Source organism: Stigmatopora nigra, chromosome 5 (genome assembly GCF_051989575.1).
Source record: "Stigmatopora nigra isolate UIUO_SnigA chromosome 5, RoL_Snig_1.1, whole genome shotgun sequence".
NCBI lineage: Eukaryota > Metazoa > Chordata > Actinopteri > Syngnathiformes > Syngnathidae > Stigmatopora > Stigmatopora nigra.
The window spans coordinates 614,480-633,673 of record NC_135512.1 but is presented as its reverse complement, the minus strand read 5'-3'; the positions used below and the strand labels follow the sequence as shown (position 1 = coordinate 633,673).

Genomic DNA, 19,194 nt, shown 5'->3' with positions numbered 1-19,194 from the left:
AACCAAACATTCATAGCTAGGGACAATGTAGAGCATGGTGTCAAAGTGGCGGTTGGGGGGCCAAATCTGGTCCGCCGCATCATTTTGTGCGGCCCGGGAAAGTAAATGATGAGTGCCGACTTTCTGTTTTAGGATCAAATTAAGAATAGTTGTATATTCAATTTCCTGATTTTTCCCCTTTTAAATCAATCATTGTCATTTTGTAATACATTTTTTTCAGTGTTTTTAGTTCAAATATCATTTAGTAAAAGCTAAAAGTATATATAAAAAGCATTGTTTTAGATCTATAAAAAACTGAATATTGTGGGCTTTTAATCCACTTCTTTTAATCCATTTATTAAAAAAAATCAAAATATTAAATATAAAATGTCCCACATAAAATCGAGTTGACGTTAACGCTAACCCGGGTCCGACACCATTGATGCAGAGTGCTAAATTAGCTTAGCATGCATATTTTTGGTCCATGGGAGGACACTGGGGTACCCAGAGAAAAGCCACAAAAGTCTGTGGAGAACATCCAAGTCTTTTCACAAAGACATAAATCCCTCCCACCTGGCTCCGCCCCCCCCCCCCCCCACTTGCGATCAACAATTAACCGATTGCGAAATGGATCATTAACTGAGAGCACGCATCTCATTTGGCGTCCAATCGTCGTCACCATAGGCGCTTCACCTTTGGTCGAAAAAGGCGTTTACGAGAAAATGATCGGCGCAATCTCCTCGTGGTCTTCGGCACAAAGCGTCCGAGCGGAACGTTTGCTACGCTTGACGGACGCATTGTTCCGTGCTGAGTAAACAGCCACATTTTTTTTCTTCTCGAAAACGGGGAGGTCGGCTCTCCCCCGCCAAAGCTTCAGCAAACACTTTTTTTTTGACCACTTTTTACAGTTTCCTTCTTCAACAGTGAGAAGCGGTTGTGAAGTGTTAAACAAGGGCGGACGTGGAAAATGTTTGGGAAACTGATTTTCGGGATTTTGTGGGTGATTTCGGCGGGTGAGCGTCTTTGTCTACCAGGTGAGGACATTTGACTTTTTATTTGACCTTTCTTCAGGTTGTTTGACTTCCTAAAACAGGGGTGTCACCCTCGGGTTGGTTAACGTCAACGTTAACGCTGTTTTTTTAATATAAATGGATTAAAAGAAGTGGATTAAAAGCCCTGAATATTCTGTCTTTTATAGATTTAAAACAATGTCCATTTTAGCTTTTTTAAAATATATTTGTAAATTTTACAAAATGATATTTGAACTCAAAACATAAAAAATGGATTATAAAATGACAATTATTGATAAAAGGGGTGAAAAAATCAGGAAATCAATACTCTTCATTTGAATTTGATCCTAAAATAGAAAGTGGGCACTCATGATTGACTTCCCCGGGCCGCACAAAATGATGCAGCGGGCCACATTTGGCCCCCGGGCCGCCACTTTGACACACATGTCCTAAAAGTTTAGATTACAGTTGAAAACTATTCAAACAAAACTAGGCGAATTTGTTTATCAACTTCTGTACCACTTATCCTCACAAGGGTCACGGGGGGTGCTGGAGTCTATCCTAGCTAACTACAGGCACCAGGTGGGGGAGACAGAGAATCAGTCGCTGACCAATCACAGGGCAAAATGAGACAAACAACAAATCATAGCTAGCAACAAGTTAGCATTCAATTAGCCTAGCATGCATGTTTTCGGGGATGTGGAAGAAAACTAGAATACCTGGAGAAAACCCACGCCAGCCCGGGAAGAGAACACACAAAGTTCCGCATTGGGGATCGAACGGACGACCCTAGAACTGCGAGTCCGACCCACTAACGTCTGTCTCACTTTCATTCAGACGCTTCAGATGGCTACAAAGTTCGCCTGAGCCTGCAGACGGCCCTGGGAAGCGACGCCGTGAGTCCCGCCCACTGTGGTGACCCCTAATCGCCACGGCGACCGCCAGTCAATCCCTTTTAACCCTTGACCTTCCCGTTTATTGCAGTACGCTTGGACCCCCAATGAAGTGTTCCTGTTCCGAGCCACGCTGGCTTTCGCCATGCGGAATCATCTCCCCGGTTTGGAATTCGGGTCAGGGATTGGTCGGCGAGGGATTGGTCGGCCAGGGCCTTCCGTGAACGCCAAAAAAAAAAATCCCGTTTGATTTGTTGTTGTTGACGTTTCCCCAGGGTGGACGACGTGGTGGTATGCGAGGAGACGCCACGGGTGTCCTTCTGGTTCGTGGTCAGGCGACCCGATGACCCCGAGCGCCTTGTGGGCGGGGCCGAGGTGGAGCTGGCCATCAGGTGACCTTATCTTTATGTCAAGGGTTGGTTGGCGGGCCGCTTTAAGGTCAACTCAATTTAAATTGGGCCATTTTAGATATCATATTTAGATTTTATTTTTATAAATGAATTAAAGGCCTTGAATATTCACTTTTTTTATAGATCTAAAACAATGTTTATTTCAGATTTTTTTTAAATATATTTTTAGATTTTACAAAATGATTTTTGAACTAAAAACACTGAAAAAATGGATTAAAAAATGAAAATTATTGATGTAAAAGGGGGAAAATCAGGAAATGTAATTATCATTTGATCCTAAAACAGAAAGTCGGCACTCATCATTGACTTTTTTTGGGCCGCACAAAATGAGGCGGCGGGCCAGATTTGGCCCCCGGGCCACCACTTTGACACCAGTGTTTAACGTCTTTTTTTCCGTGACAGAAAATCCCGCAAACGCATCAACAGCGCTTTCCTGCTAACGGACCGGACGCTGGAGTTTGTGGGTATCGCGCCCACTCTGACGGCGCCGGTGGCGCCCGCCACGCCGCCCTGGCTCATCGCCTTCGGGGTGGTGATGGGCGCCGTGGGGGCCGGATTTGTCGTACTGGTGGCCTCCTCCATCATTCAAAAGAGAAGGTGACGTTCCGTTTTTTGCTGTTTTTGGAAGATTCATTCATTTTCTGAACCGCTTCATCCTCATCAGGGTCACGGGGGTGCTGGAGCAAGACACGAGGACACAAACTACCTATTAATTTTTACATGTTCTTGCGTGGGTTTTCTTTGGGTACTGCACCTTCCAAAAAACATGGATGCTAGGCTAATTGGATGCTAACTTGTTGCTATCTACGAGTGATTGGTTGTTTGTGTCCTTGTGCCCTGCGATTGGCCGGCCACCGATATTTGGGTGCACCCTATCTTTGGCCAGAACTAAGCTGGGATAGGCTCCAGCATCCCCTGTGACACTAGTGAGGATAAAGTGGTTCAGAAAATGAATGAATGATAACAAGACATTTTTTTCCATAGAGGGAAGAAGGAAAACGTGGCAGAGGACGCCACAGAGGACGACGACGGCGAGTCCGGGACGTCCAAGCGTCTGGAAAATGGCGGCGCGCGACGGCAGGCCGGCAGCTTGGCCAACGACGGTTTGGCCAACGACGGCTTTTCCGACGACGAGCGCGTGACGCAAATGTAATCGAGTTTTTTTTTCGGGAGGAAATGGGAAATACGCTCACCTTTTTGTATCTTGTGACGAGAAGTTGGCTGGGGTGTCCAAACTTTCAGGAGAAAAATTCGGCAGCGACCAACCTAAGAGGATTAAAATCGGGTAGAAAAAAACTGTATTTAAAAAATAATAATAATTTAATTCATTGTCTGCCACTCGTGGTGAAAGACGTCCAATTAATTTTGACTGTGAGGGTCGGCAGCGGTCAAATTTGATTGGACGTCCATCACCGTCAATGGCAGTGAAAAATTATCATTAAATGTCTAGAATCATTTGTGCATTTTAAACAAAATAAAAATATAAATATATTTATTGTGATTGGCTGGGAAACCATTTCCCTGGGGAAGGCTCCAGCACCCCCTGTGACCATTCAGAGGATAAAAGTATTTATTTATGCAAAAATACTAAAATCTACCTAATTTCCAACATTGAATGGAAAAAAAGGGCTATTAGCTCTCTCTAGCGTTCAAGATGAGAAGTGCTGGCCAATGAAAAGTGGGCAGGGGGCCACAGATGGCCCGTTTGCCATAGTTTGGACACCCTTGCAATATAGTATACAATTTTTTGTTCTTTTTTTAAATAATCACAACAAACTGATTTTTGATCCACTTTTAAATCCATGTATTAAATTGATGATTCGTAATGGATTTGCATGAAATATGAATAGACACATCCATACAGGCATATTTTTCAAAGACATGTTTTAGAGCGCACGCTTTAAAAAATGCTCACACAAATTTGTGAAGTGTTTTTTTGGTGGAGTGATGACAAAAATATGTGGAAATGGTCCATTTTTATCCAAAAATAAATACATATTTTGAAACTTCAATTTGCCAAGAAATAAAACGTGTCTGACCTTTAACCTCTTGACCCACAAATTCACCCATTTTATATTTGAGTTTGATCTTTTTTTCTTAAAAACGATTTCTGCGGTAATTGAATATTAATTAGCACAAGTTCAGAGGTCAGAGAGATTGGAAAAGAATTTTTGGAGAAAAACTTTGGTCACCAGGGGCCTTGTAAGCCCCGCCCACTGCAACCTAAACCAAAATAAACGTTAAAATAAACACGGCGGCGACCAATCAAATCGTTCCGATTCCTATCCAATATGGCATTCCGCTCAATATTAAACGAGGACCTATTTTTCGCACAATAACGCTTTCAAATCAATATTTCAATAAAAGTGAATTTTTCATACGTTTGGTGATGAAAGCCCCAGTGAATTATTAAATGGGCGCTGTGTAAAGTCGAACATTTTTGCCCGCATTTGCCATTACGGTGGATGTGAGACCACAATTTGTGGATGGGGGTGACGGAGCCGCTTCTTGGCCATCTTTTATCCGGGGTGGGATTTTGTGGGTGTCATTTAGTAAATCGGGGCCAGAATTCCTTAAAACCCGGCCGGATTGGGGAAGTCCTCTTCCTCAAAAGTCCCACTTCTGGACCTCCTTTTCTGGGGTCTCCGGAGGAGGAGGAGGAGGATCCACCTGAGGGTGGTCTGGATGGGGGGGCCCAGGTTCCCCTCCCTGCCGGTCCTTGGCGCTCTTCCTTTCCCGGATGAGCTGTACCAAACGCTGGAATTTAACGTTGAGCTCCTCCATGCCCCCTGGGGGCGTCGCGGGCCCGGCCCCCCGGGGGTCTCCCCCGGCACCCCCGGCGTCCTCGCTCTCCAGCGAGCTCAACGACTCGGCCCGGGAGTCGCGTCCCTCGAACTCGTAAGTCCGCAGCGAGTCGTACGGCGGCTGCGAGGGGTCGGAGGTCACCCGGTTGAGACGGAAGTTGAGCAGGTCCTCCACCCTCGGGGGGCGCCGCAGGGTGCCGTTCAGCGAGCCCACCACGCTGTACGTGGCGGCGGCGGGAGGGGCGGGGTTGGTCGGCTCGGAGGCCGAGGGGAGCGAGCTGTCGGTGTCGTCCTCCGCCGCACCCGTCCGATTGGCCGACGAGCCGCCGGGGCTCTGGTGGGAGGAGCCACTTGGGTCGGAGCTGCTGAGACTGGCGGCGGTGGCGGCGGCGGCGGGCTGGACCTCCGCCAAGTCCGTCTGCGTGACAAACCAGACCGTGTCTGCGCTTAAATGAATTTTGGGAAATGAAGGAGGCGGGGCTAAATGATTTTTAGGGGAGGAGCATCCACTAGTGGGCTGGATTAGGTTGTAAAAGGGTTGGGGGGGGGGGGGGGGGGTTGATGAAGGGAAGATGATGATGAAGATGATGAAAACAGTCTCATGGCAAGCCGGTGAAAAGTGGTTAGCGTGTCGGGCTCGCAGTTCCGTGGTCGAGGGTTCGATTCCCGTGAGGAATTTGCAAGTTCTCCTTGGGCTTGTTTTGTTTTTTTCCCAGGTACTCTGATTTCCTCCCACACCCCCAAAACATGCAAGCTAAGCTAATTGTATGCTAACATGTCCATGGTGATCAGGGATTGGTTGTTTGTCTCATCGTGACCTGTGATTGGCTGGCCAACAATTTAGGGTGTCCTCTACCTGGTGCTTGTAGTTTGATGGGATAGGCTCCATCACCCCCTCGCCACACTTGTGTGAGGATAAGCGGTTCAGAAAATTAAGGAATGACTAATTTATTTAGCAATCTAATAATAATGAGTGTTATTAGGAATGTCATATTTATAATTCTCAATATTTATGACACCATAAATTAGATCTAAAGTAGTGGTAGTAGTCCTCACCTGAACGGGTTCTGGGTCCATCTTGGCGCCATCTTGGCTCCTGGCCATCCACCGGCTCAAGGTCTGACTGGCCAACAGCCTGGCCCGCCCCATCTCGGGAGGGCGCCGGATCACGGCGGGAGGGACGCCCACCTGCCGCTGCTTGGCCGCCAGGGGGAGCCGCCCGGCGGCGCCGGATTGCAAATAGTAGTCGGCCAGGACGGGCATGGCGTGGACGCCGTAGCAAAGGCGGCCGTAGAGCGGCGCCGAGCCGGGACGCCGCTCGGGTTCGGGGCCCGGGTGGGGGTTGGGGCTCACGCTGTAGGTTCTGACCCGGGGGGGCGGGGCACTCTGCTGGGTGTACCATCTGCGGAAAAAACAAGAGGGAAGAAAACATGAAACATGAAATAACCCATTTGAATTTGACTCAGATGTGTACATATTTGCAAAAATACTTTTCCCTAAAAGCAGTATTTACATTTTATTAGCTTACTAGCATAAATGTATTTTTTATGTGAAATTAAAAGTTTTGTCATCGATTTCTGTCTGTGTAGTTCAAGCCCGTGTTCAGTGAGCTTGTTTTTTTTTATTCATTTTGCCCACTTTTTAGTTTGTAAGGTTATCTTGTCTTGATAATGTGACCAATTTTATACATTCCACTGGCCTCCCTCCCATTGGCTGGCTACCAAAAACAACTCTCCATGTTTTTTGTTATTGTTTAGATGAGGTTTTCTTTAGCGTGGTTAAAGCAACATTGTTTATTTAAAGTATTTCAAATGAAATTCCGAAGCGGGGCCTGTTATCCAAATCCATGACTCATATTTGATGTTATGCTAAGTTGTTTTGAATTCAGATTTGGCCCCCGGGGCCGCCACTTTGTTACCTGTGGTCAACATGATTCCGGGTTTGATACTCACATGTTCCTTGGCGCGTGTTGTATCCGGTGCATGCTCTGCAGCGCCGCCATGTCGAAGGCCGCCGTGTCGGCCTCGCCGCCCCCCTCGTCGTCGTAGGAGATGATGTTCTCCCGCACGTCGTCGTCGTCCGCCGACGAGTGGGCGTCGCGTTTCTGACGCCGCATGGACAGGGACAGCGCGCACACCACTAGAGGGCCAAAGGAAGCCATTGTTTACGGGCCAATCATTTGAAATGGGAAGGGCGGACTCACCCAACAGAGTGGTGACGCAGGCCAGCGCCGCCATCAGCATGACCAGCGTGAAGACCACGGAGGGCGAGGCGGCGGGGGCCGGGCGGCAGGCGGCGCGGCGCTCCCAGCGCCGGCCCCGCGCGCGGGAGCCGCGCTCCTCCGTCCGCATGCCGCCGCGCAGGCACGGGCAGACGGTGACGGTGACGGTGGCCGTGTTGGCCAGGCCCGAGGCGCCGTCTCGCAGGACCACCGGAACGTGGAGGCTGACCAGAGAGGGCGCGTAGCCCGGTGCCGCCTCCAGGGCAGAGCGGAGGACCAGGCTGGCCGTGGACCCTGAGGAGAGACGGCATTTTAAAAAGGGAAATGGGGAAAAAAAGACTGGCATCGAGTGGTTAGCACTTCAGGCTCGTAGTTTTGGGGTCCAGGGTTCGATCCCAGTAGGTCACTGCTTGAGTGTGGGTTTTTTCTAGGCGCTCCACTTTTTTCCCCACACCCCCAAAATAGGCATGCTAGGCTAATTGTAGGCTAACTTGTCCCTGATTGGTTGTTTGTCTCTTTATGCCTTGCCATTGGGTGTCCAGGTTGCCTGGAATAGGCTCCAGCACCCCCACGACCCTTGTGAAGATAAGTGGTCTAGAAAAATAAATGAATAAATATTTATCCTTCCACAAACCCGGAGAAAACCCACACAAGCCCGGGTAGGACATGCAAACTCCACATAATGTGGGCCCACCCGGGATCAAACCCTCGACCTTAGGACTGCGAGGCGACCAGGCAAAAAAAAATAATAATAATAACAAGGTATATAAATATTTGATTATAAGTGGTAAATGGCCGCTGCATGGTATCCTCACCGCCGCTGTCCTTGATGGAGAGGTTGAGGGCGGAGCTAGACTCGGGCGCGATGCTGAAGTGGACGGGCGCGTCCTGCCATCCCGGGTCTCTATCCACGGCACGTAAGACCTGAACCACCTGCGGGACGAGGACGCCGCGTGACTCAAAAGGGCGACGGCGACCGGAAACCAAGGTCGAACCCACCTGTCCCGGGGGGGTGGAGTCACAAACCGACGTGGCGTAGTGGCGGTCCAACTCCGGGGCGTTGTCGTTCTGGTCCAGCGTTTCTATGGCAACCACCACCTTGGACATCAGATCGGGGTTGTCTGGGACGCAAACGGAAAACAGGAAGCATAAGCACAAGCAGTACAAGCATATTCCGGAATTTGCATACCGTATTTTCCGGACTATAAGCTGTTTTTTGAAATTTGGGCATTTTAATATCTATAGCCACCAATACAAGTACAAATATATGAAAACCATCTAAATGTATGAGGATATTCCCCAAAATCTTTATACTGTATTTTCTGGACTATAATCTGTTTTTTTCCCCTGAAAGTACCCCGCCACACCCACCTCTCTGCGTGGCGACCACGGTGAGGTTATGCCACTGTTCCTGCTCGCGGTCCAGCTCCATCACCGTGCTGATAAATCCCGTGTCGGAGGCGATGCGGAAAAGCGCTTCGGGGTCCGACCTGGGGTCGATGGAGTACCTGAAAAAAGACGGGGTGAGCAGGCACATAGATCCAGACCGGCAACCGTCCACGGCACCCCCCGCAAACCTAATGTCGCCGCTGCGTCCCGTGTCGGGGTCGACGGCGTGCACGCGGCCCACCGAGCAGACGGGCGGGCAGTTTTCCGACACGTCCAAGTGGTAGCGGGCCTGGGAGAAGCGGGGCGGCTCGTCGGCGTTGAGGACCATGACCCGGACCATGGCCTGGTCCTTGAAGGGACCCAGTTTCAGGTAGCGGGGGTCCACCAGGGGGTTGGCCACCTCCACCGTGAACGAGTAGGAATTTCGACTCTCGTAGTCCAGCAGCTGACGAGGTCAGATCGTCAAATGTTTGGGACACTTTTTGTGATGGACGTCCAATGGTGTGGCGTCCCATCATCCTTCTGCACTGACTTTAAACTAGTTTGTCACTCAATACCGTACACTCACTAATACAATACAAATGCTTTGCTAATACTATTCTAATACTATACTAATACTATACTATGCTAATGCTATACCAAACTAATGATATGTTGTACTATGCTATACATATGCTATACTAATGCTGTGCTAATAATATACTAATGCTATACAAAGCTATGCTAATACTATAAAAATGCTATGCTTATACTTTACTAATGCTATGCTATACTAATACTATACTAATGTTATGCTAATACTATACTAATATTATACTAATGCTATACTATGGTATACATTTTCTATACTAATGCTATGCCAATACTATTCTAATACTATACTACTGCTAAGATAGTACTATAACAATGCTGTGCTAATACTATACAAATGTTATGCTAATACTTTACTCATGCCAGCCATACTATACTATATCAATCTATAATGTTATATACAGTAATAATATATGCTACACTATTCTATACTAAACTATTAATGCTACAGCTAGCCATTATTTACATAATGAAAAGTATTTCTATGCCATGAACAATGACAAACATCCAATCCTTTGGTGTCCAATCACCTTTCTTTCGGTTACGCGGATATTTTTTTTTTAATCTTTATTTGCGCTTTCTTTCCAACGGACGCATGCTTTGAATTCTTTCTCATTTGAGAGCAGATTTCCACACTTCATTTGAGATTAGCTGTACGGTCGTTATCTGCGGACGTCGTTAAGATCTAAAGCTCAGAAAACACAATTTGCCGCTCATTTGATACATTATTTAGCGCAAATTGCAGATAGAATGAAGGAAAAGCTTTCAACTTGCATTTAACAAACATCACTCTGGATTTTTTTTCTCTGTAACGATGCTTTTTGGCAATTAAAGAAAAAACATTGGAGTGGTTTGTGTATTTTTTACGACTTTTTGTTTCTACACATTTTCATAAGCGTAACATTATTTTTCCATATGTTTTATGATATAAACATTGACCAAAATGCCTAAAATAGGATGGGTCAAAGTTGTATTTCCGCTTTAATAAACGTTAGCAAGCAGGATAGCCTAAACTCTCTTTTACACGCTAACTTCTGCGAAAAACTGAAAAAATCACTCTAAAAAGTACCTTAATCCTATCAAAAAAATGTTTTCTGTGTTTGGGAAATTTCCTTGATTGCAATAGCAATACAGACACAGAAGACATTGTAGAGCTAGCTAAAAAAACTGGAGCTAAACACATTGGATAGGGGCCGAGTCGAAAAATGGAATTGAAATATGAAAAATGACTGACTTTGTTGAGCACAATGATGGCTTCTCGCTCCCTGGCGCTGACGTTGAAGGTCTGCGCCTCCTCGGCGTCCATGATGGCAAACTCCAGCAGGGCGTTGTCGCCCACGTCGGCGTCCGTGGCCGTGAGACGACCCACTTCCACGCCCGGGGCGGCCAGCTCCGACACGGAAAACGACCACGCGCCTGCCAAAGTCACACAAAATGTCAAATTGGAATTTCTAAATGTTGGAATATCTACTGCATCCCCTTTTGAATGAAAACACAAAACATAAGAACGATATACCTCTACTTACAAATACCAAAAAAGGTCTGGAACCAGTAAATGTTGTAAGTAGAGGTATGACTGTATAATCCCTTTATTAAACAAATCAAGTCAAACTTCAACCGAAATCCACTAACCACTACTCCACTGCACTATACTTTAAAACATTTAATTAAAAAACAAGCCTAAATTATCATTTTTTTAAATTTTAAAAACACCTTCCCCATTGAATTGCCATCCCAAAAGCGAGCATTTACTTTAACGATCCCCCCCGGGCTAGGAAATGAACGATCCCTCATTTGGTGTGGCTGGGTTCAGCTCGGACGCCTTTAAAGGACGACGGCGACGACGCCACGACACGGGTGGCTGGCTCGCTGGCTGGCTGGCTGGCTGGCTGAGCGCCATTCCCCCGATTAAAAGCAAATAAATAACATGGCGGCGCCACCGTGTTAATATTAAATAGCTTCTATAAAGCCACGCACGACCCAGGAATACATCACGCCGAGGGCTTTAAACACCGTGACGGACGGTCGGGGGGGGGGGCGCCCTGGGGGGGACGATTTACCGCCTGCGGACAAACGCCGGGCGCCATACTTTGTCTCGTGCTAAATTAGCCTAGCTTAGGAGGAAAGCAAAGGGAGTACCCGGAGAAAACCCACGCAAGCACGGTGAAAACATGCAAGTTCCACCCACCTGGGATCGAACCCAAGACCCAAGACCGGGCCATCCACAAAAGGACGGATATACCGTATTTTCCGGAGTATAAATTGTAATTATTTATGAATTTTTGGCCAATGTATATGTGAAATTATTATCTTTTATTTTTATTTTGACTGTATTGCTCATTTCAAGCAGCCCCACAGTTGTATAAAAATAACGAAAAATTGTGTAACATTTTTTGTGTGAAAAAAAGATCTTCATTTTGGACACTTTGGTGCTATAACGGGCTAACTGGCTAATTGTAATCTGATCTGAAGTGCCTGAGGAAGGAAAAGGGGGCGGGACTTACTGCGTCTAAAGTGCGGCGGGTTGTCGTTGACGTCGCTGAGCCGGACGGTGACGGTGGTGGTCCCGGACAGGCCCCCCAGGTGGCCCCCCATGTCTCGGGCCTGGAGAACCACCACGTATTCCTCCTGGGTCTCGCGATCCATGTTGGGCATGGCTGTCCGCAGGATGCCTGAAGGCAAGTAGAAGGACCAACGACGTCAAAAATTCGCCCTCTTGTGGTGATGCTATTTATATATATTTTTTAAATCCCATTCACCACAAATTTCAGGAAATAAAACGAGTTGTATGGTTTTTTTTTGCCAAAAAATGTGCAAGCCCAACAACAATTTGATAAAAAATATCCCCTATTTATTAGCTCAAAAACTATCGGACCATACGTGACTAAAAATGACCCAAAAATATATGTATTCAGCAAAAAAAAGTGCAATTTTAACAACAATTTGCTCAAAAACCACCGGAGATTCACTAAAATTAACAGAAAGTGACCCCAAATGTGACTCAAAAATGACCCAAAAATTGATAAAATTTTTGCCCAAAGGTAAGCAAAAATGTCAAAATGAACCAAAATTGACAGGTAGTGACCCCAAATGTGACTAAAAAAATGACCCAAAATAAAAAAGGAAGCGCATTGAAAACATCTGTTTTCGATTTTTTTTAGGGTTTTTCACCACCAACCTGTCTGAGGATCGACGGAGAAATAATCATGTCCTTCGGTGATGGCGTAGACCAACTGGGCGCTGATCCCGTACGCGGGGTCGTCGGCGTCCCTGGCCGTCACCTGGATGACCGACGTGCCTGCGTCGAAAGGTCAGAGGTCACGCGAATCCCACGCGTGGCTACGACAAAGTAACCTGGCGCCTACCTATGTCGGCCATTTCCGGCACGGTGGCCACGTGGGGCTCGGCGGGGAAGACGGGCGGGTTGTCGTTGATGTCCTGCACGCGGATGACGAACTGCGAGGACGGCTCTAGCGCCCTGCCCGTGCGCCGGTCGGTGGCGGTGGCCGTCAGCCGGTACTGCTCCTTCTCCTCGCGGTCCAGGGACTTGGTCACGTGGATGTTTCCCGTGCGGCCGTCGATGACAAACACCGAGCCCACTCCTTCGCCCTCCAGCGTGTACTCGGTCCTCCCGTCGCCGCGGTCCATGTCCGAGTGCAGCTGACGGGCGCCAAAAAAATGGCGTGCGTTACTTTCACATCAAAAGATGCTTACAAATAGAAATATCATAAAATTATTTTTTCAGGATATTATATTGCACCATTCTCTTATCGAAATGCCTCTCAATCCATTTTTGTCAGTGTGGGAATAAACAACAAGTATCTGCACTTCCACTCCCGTCCACTAGTTGGCAGCATCTCTTAGACAGCTGTATTAACTTTGCAACTTTTTTTCGTATACGGGATGAATAAAGCTATCCAAACAAAGTAGTATTTGTGCCCAGACGTACGAGGGCGCTGTTTCGCAGCTCAAATCCCACATGACATTTTACTGAGCCACCCAATTAAGACTTATAAATTGCCATTTTTTCATTTTTTATTATTTGATTTTTTAATTAAATTCCATTATTACTACAATTTTTATTAATTTTCTAGAGCGCCGGATGAAATTAGTTTTATTGAATTGAATGCTTTTATCTACTTTGACGGCCCGTTGCACAATAAAAGGGGCGGAGCCAGTTTGACACACAAAAAACAAAAAATCAAAATGGATGACGTAATCACAGCGATGAGCACGATGCGGATATTTTAGCGCACAGAAAGCCGATTGCGTGACGTGCTCGGTCGGCCAATTAACAAAGCCGCGGCGCCAGGTGCTAACGGGCGCTCGTTAGCTTGGCGCTAACTCATTAACGCGCACGCTTGAAAAAATCTGACAACAAACAATATACAACATATATAATTATATGTATTCATTTTCTCAACTGCTTTATCCTCACAAGAGTGGTGGGGGTGCCGTAGCCCTCTCCCAAGTGACTTTGGTTATCAAAGCGTGCTTCAGAAAATGAAAAATATATCAATATTTGTCATTGAAATTCCACACTGGATGAGTCTTTTTTTTATTCTGAGCAAGATACGTATTATAATAAGGAAATAAATTGCCGGGCGGGCGGGCGAGCGCGTGCCAACAGATTAGTCAGCGTTCCGACCGGGATCCTCAAACCGCTCGGCCGCTCGTCCTTCCGCCCCGGGGGTGCCGCGTGCGCTCCTTTTAATCTCACCAGGCTTACTCACGAGCCTCCCTCCGCATATTTAGCGGACAGTCATACGGAAGGACCCCCTATTATGGGATGTCCTTCAAAAGCGACTTGGGAATTTTCTCGGAAAGGTCGCAGGGGGTGCCGGATCACAGCCCGGCGAACTAGGTAGGCCTAAGTTAGCATCCAGTTAGCCTAGCATGCATGTTTTTGAAAAGCAGAGTACCCAGAGAAAGCCCACGCAAGCCCAGGTAGTAGTAGAGTTTTATGTTTAAAATATATTATTTTAAACATTATTTATTTAGTTTCATATCTACATCATTTGTTTAAAAAAATATTATTTTAATAATGATTATTATTTATTCTATTTCTACATTATTTGTTTAAAGAATATTATTTAAATTATTATTGTTATTTCTTTTAATTCATGTCTACATCATGTTTAAAAAATATAATTTTAATTATTTTTATTTTTTATTTTTATTTGATTTTAATTAATTTATTATTTTAATTGTATTTTTTTACTCTTTAATTTATTTCTTTATTCCTCGAAACAAAAATTCAAGGACCAAAACAACCTAAAAAAATGTCAAATCCATGAAATAAAATAAGGTAATATTTTTAGACGTTTATATCCGTCAATGGCGGCGTCCCCTTTAAATGTCCTTTGTGAGCGGCGTTCAACATAAAAGCAAAGTACATCTGCAGCGGCGGATAACGTTGCGGATTAAAAAAGAAAAAAAAAGTCAGACTAGCGCAGCCGACAGTTTGCTTGATAAGCGATATTTCATTTATATAAATATATACATTTCTTTTTTCTCATATCTGGCAACCTCGTTTTTTCCAGCAAAGCCCCCCACGGGCTCTTAGACGTGCGTATGCGCCGCATAGGACAGACGGACGGCAGGAGGGACGGCAGGACGCATTTCCAGCCCCTGCTAAACAAAAGTGGAATACTATAACTAGGCCCCGCCCCCCACGGATTTTAAAGCCACGTAAAAACGTCAATTCCATTCTTATCTGGAGGCGCCACGGAGGGAAGACATTTTGGAGACGGCTTTTTTTTTTAAAAAAATCTTTGTGCAAAGTTATCAAAACACATTTGTTTAGGGGGGAGGGGCTTAGATAGGGGAGGGGCTTCGTGCAGCCAGGGGGGCTCCGAATATTCAGAAATAAATTGAAGATATATTACTACTACTAAAAATCACCTAAAAAACAACTAATATATGGAAAGCATAAAAATGGAAGAGAAAATACTAAAGATTTTTTGTGTAAATACATTCCAAAAAGGCTGATTGGACGTTGACAAGTGGATTGGACACATCTTACTCACCCGTCCAATGAGCACGGGTTCCGGTCCTCGGTACTCCTCGATGACGAAGAACTGGTTCCACAGCCAGCTCCTCTTGCGCCGAGAAGGCGGAGCCATCCCGTAGTGGACCCGAGGATGGGCGGAGCTCCCCGGGACGCTCAGTCCTTGAAAAGGCGGCTTTCCCGCCACGTCCGGCCAGGCCACGCCCCAAAAAAGGAGAAAGACGACCAGTCGTCTCATGACTGGGCTTTCGATGGCGTCCTATCCATGCCGTCCGTCCTCGGGTATTCTGAAAGGGGGGAAAAAAACAAGGTTATTTAGGAAAAACTCAAATACATTCAAATGACCCAAATTCTGGGCGGAGTCAGAAATTTTGACGCTGTCAATAGCGTTAGGCTGGCAATTCTGGGGTGGAGGGTTCCAGTGGCAGAAATGATGAGTAACGGTGACAAGTAAAAAAATGGCTTTTTTTTAACTGGCAAAAAAAGATTGGAGAATAAAAAAATAAAAAAAATCCAGTGGTGGAAATGGTTGTTGAAAGTTTTCATCCTTTTTTTTGTTGTTGATAGTGTCGGGAATGGCCTCGCATATCTGCCTGCACTAAATAAAAATACATCAAAATCGGATTCGGTCACTTTTATAGACATGGGGCTATCGTCATAAATGGAGTAAAAAAAATAAAATACTGGAAAAAGGACAAGCGGGGCCAAACAGAGCAGTGAACTTAACCAATCAGAACGCAGATCCTGTAATCCCCGCCCACCCAGCACGTTTGTGGAAAAAAAGCACATTTCCAACACCATACATACATATATGTATACCATGTCTATCCATTAAAAATGGTTTTAAAAATAAGATATAAATACTTTCTTTTTTATTCACGGAGGTGCCGGAGCTCATCCCAGACACCAGGCGAAAGACATTCTGAATTAGACGACAGCCAATCAACACACACTGCACAGGGCCACCTGGGATTGAACTCTCGACCCAAGAACCGCAAAACCCACGTTCTAACCACCCACTAAAAACATGAATTCATTCGTTTTCTGAACTGCTTTATCCATAACTAGAGTCCGAGGGGGGTGCTGGAGCTTATCACAGCTGACTTTCAGGGACAAGGCGGGGAATTTGGTATACAGAGAACATGCAACCTACACAACAGTGGATTGACTTGGATTCGAACCCAAAACCCCAGAACTGCGAGGCGGATTCACGAACCACTGCTCCACCGTGTCACCTGCATTGAAAACAATGACTTTTAAAATCTTTTTTGTCACGGTAACTCTTCCCAAAAAGTGAGTTTTCCGTTTTTTTTTTTTTTGGGGGGGGGGGGGGGGGGGGGGTTCCGGGTGACCTCTCCCCCCCTGAATCGGAGCACCTCCACCCAATTTTCCGGCATGCGTTATCTCCCCCGTGGCGCTCACGCGTGGTGGGCGGCGGGGCGTTATCGCGGCGGCGTGCAAACAGATCCCAACGCGTAGATTCCGCCACGCGGCAGCGGCTAAAACGCGCAGCCAATAATAACCGAGGGTAAACAAATGCGCTTTGAGCCATTTACATGCAAATGAGGCCCAGGTGGCTTTTTTTTCTTCCCGTGACGTGGTAAAACAGGATTGCCACCGTGCCACGGCACCCCCGTCACTTCAGTCAAGCGGGGTGAAATGAAGCGTTTCAAATGCTAGCGCTAATGAGCGTATCGCAACATTGTTGCTAATTTTTTAAGTGTTTCAAAGTGGCGGCCCGGGGGCCAAATGTGGCCCGCCGACTCATTTTGTGCGGCCCGGGAAAGTCCATCATTAGTGCTGACTTCCCTTTTAGGATGAAAATTAAAATAATGACTATAGATGTATATTAAACTTCCTGATTTTCCCCCTTTTTAATCAATAATTGTCATTTTTAATCAATTATTCTGAGGTTTTTAGTTCAAAAACATCTTGTAAAATCAAAAAATATATTTAAAAAAAGCTCAAATAAACATTGTTTTATATTGATGAAAAACTGATCTTTTAATCCACTTATAAAAAAAAAAAATCTAAATATTCCATCTAAAATGGTCCGGCACCCTTGGATTATTTGGTCATTTTTTTGGTACCAAAATGACAATTCCTTTCCCAAGTCGAGTCACCAACCACAACATACTTTGGAATACTTTTTGGGGTTTAAAACATATGATCTACATGCATAAAATGTGGGCCAAACCCCCCTAGTTAAGTTGCCAAATAGGCTTTGGCTCTTTTTTCAGGGCGTCTTTTCCATTTTGAGCGGCCTTCCCTCGTAAGGAGCCGCTTTTCCTGGCGGATTAGCGCAATTGTGACACCGTTTATCATCATCCGTATGTAACGTCGGGCGCTAAGCGACGTCAAAGCCTCTTTTTAACCCTGAGAGAAGGCTTGGCGCGCGAGGAAAGTGCATCTCTCCTCAAGCACTTTTGTCTCTCTCCATTGTGCTTTTTGAGCAGGGCTTATCTGGTGGCTTTTGTGTCATTGGCCGACTGGCTAAAAGCGCCATTTGAGTGGCGACATGACTCCAAATGGCAAATGGTTGTTCCCGCTCGCACTTTGCTACGCTAACGCTCACTTTTTCCATCCGTAAAAATAGAAAAGCCCGAGATGGGGTCACCGGCCGGAACGAATCGGGTTAATGGTCCGAGTGCACCGCAGGCGTTGGGGGTGCTAAAATCCGGCTCGTCTCGTGAGGTGTCCCCGTCAGCGACCTTTGACCCCACTCCCAAATGGGGAGAGGGGGGGGGGCGGGGACATCTCGCCCGTGAAGTTGGACAACGTCCCGTTAGATTTTGCTATTTTTTGGCAGCACGGTGTGGGAGTGGTTAGCGCCACGGGCTCGCAGTCTTGAGGTTTCGGGTTCAAATCCAGGCAAGTAGACCTGTGTGGGTTTCCTCCTACATTCCAGAAATGTGCATGCTAGGCTAATTGGATGCTAACTTGTTCCTAGCTACAAGGGATTGGTTGTTTGTAGCAACCAATCAGACTCATGACTGGGGACAAATTAGCAGACAATTAGCTTAGCTTGTATGCTTTTGGGATGTCCAAGGAGAAGATGCAGATGACACACAGTGAGAAGCCACCTGGAATTGAACCCTCGACCCCGGGACTTTGAGTTGAATGCACTCAACAAATGGCGGAATGAATAAGGAACCTTAAAGGAACCCAAAGTCAATATAGTGCAGGTTAAGCGTACAAAACAAAGCAAAAAAGTACACATTTTCAAAACAACGCAACCCTTCTACAGTGATCTAAAAATGTGAATTTCCTGCTTACCTTTCCCAAAAAAACTGACTGTAAAGCAAGCGCACATTTTGCACAAAATTATCACACACAACATACACACACACACACACACACAAACTTACCCACACACACAACATACCCACACACACCCACACACACACAAACCGGCACGCACATCTGGCTGTCCTCGTTAGTGCTCACCAAGTTAGCGGAGCAAGGCAGTAAAAGAGCCCGCAGCGCAACCTTGTCTCATTAAGAGCCCGCCTGGACCAGATCATAATAATCATCATAATAATCATAAAAACAATAATAATGATGGCTATCCCATGAAATATATAAAGTGACCTACTTGATCTTACGCTGCCGGCGTTTGGACGCCTGCGGGTGATGCTACGCGTGCGATGACCACGTTGACCGGCGTGCACGTGGCAACAAAAAAAATCAAAATAAAAATCGATTGAAAAATGTAAAAAAAGATATACTTATAGTAGCGCTAAATGGACGTATTTATCCGTCCGGCGCTCAGCGTAAGACGGCGAGCTGGATATGAGCTGGACGTGAGGTCTGTCCCTTTCACCCGGTCTTCCAGCCTTCCCCCCTCTCTCCCTCCCTCCCTCCATCCCTCCCTCTCATTTTGGCAT

General features: G+C 46.2%; 2 protein-coding genes across 4 annotated transcripts in view; one reads left to right on the top strand and one right to left on the bottom strand.

The window, feature by feature from the left end:
- The first annotated feature begins 631 nt into the window (after window positions 1-631).
- cltrn (collectrin, amino acid transport regulator) lies at window positions 632-4,304 on the top strand. The gene is made up of 6 exons (XM_077716654.1): window positions 632-1,013; window positions 1,827-1,885; window positions 1,974-2,059; window positions 2,158-2,274; window positions 2,695-2,889; window positions 3,277-4,304. Exons 1-6 carry the CDS (start codon window positions 947-949, stop codon window positions 3,443-3,445), a joined length of 693 nt encoding a protein of 230 aa, XP_077572780.1. The 5' UTR covers window positions 632-946; the 3' UTR covers window positions 3,446-4,304.
- LOC144196459 (cadherin-24-like) overlaps window positions 4,108-19,194 on the bottom strand; it is a 24,018-nt gene continuing 8,931 nt past the window's right edge. For 2 of the 3 annotated variants that reach the window (XM_077716651.1, XM_077716650.1), the window contains exons 4-16: window positions 15,327-15,594; window positions 12,663-12,957; window positions 12,476-12,595; window positions 11,802-11,969; window positions 10,532-10,713; window positions 8,895-9,151; window positions 8,689-8,825; window positions 8,317-8,438; window positions 8,133-8,250; window positions 7,300-7,611; window positions 7,049-7,235; window positions 6,153-6,498; window positions 4,108-5,514 (exon numbers count right to left, since the gene is read on the bottom strand). In XM_077716651.1, the coding sequence (XP_077572777.1) occupies window positions 4,900-5,514; window positions 6,153-6,498; window positions 7,049-7,235; window positions 7,300-7,611; window positions 8,133-8,250; window positions 8,317-8,438; window positions 8,689-8,825; window positions 8,895-9,151; window positions 10,532-10,713; window positions 11,802-11,969; window positions 12,476-12,595; window positions 12,663-12,957; window positions 15,327-15,545 (3,078 nt within the window). In that variant the 5' untranslated portion in view covers window positions 15,546-15,594 and the 3' untranslated portion in view covers window positions 4,108-4,899. Of the gene's footprint in view, window positions 5,515-6,152; window positions 6,499-7,048; window positions 7,236-7,299; window positions 7,612-8,132; window positions 8,251-8,316; window positions 8,439-8,688; window positions 8,826-8,894; window positions 9,152-10,531; window positions 10,714-11,801; window positions 11,970-12,475; window positions 12,596-12,662; window positions 12,958-15,326; window positions 15,595-18,902; window positions 19,137-19,194 lie in introns of those variants that run through there. The other variant, XM_077716652.1, reaches the window with a different exon arrangement.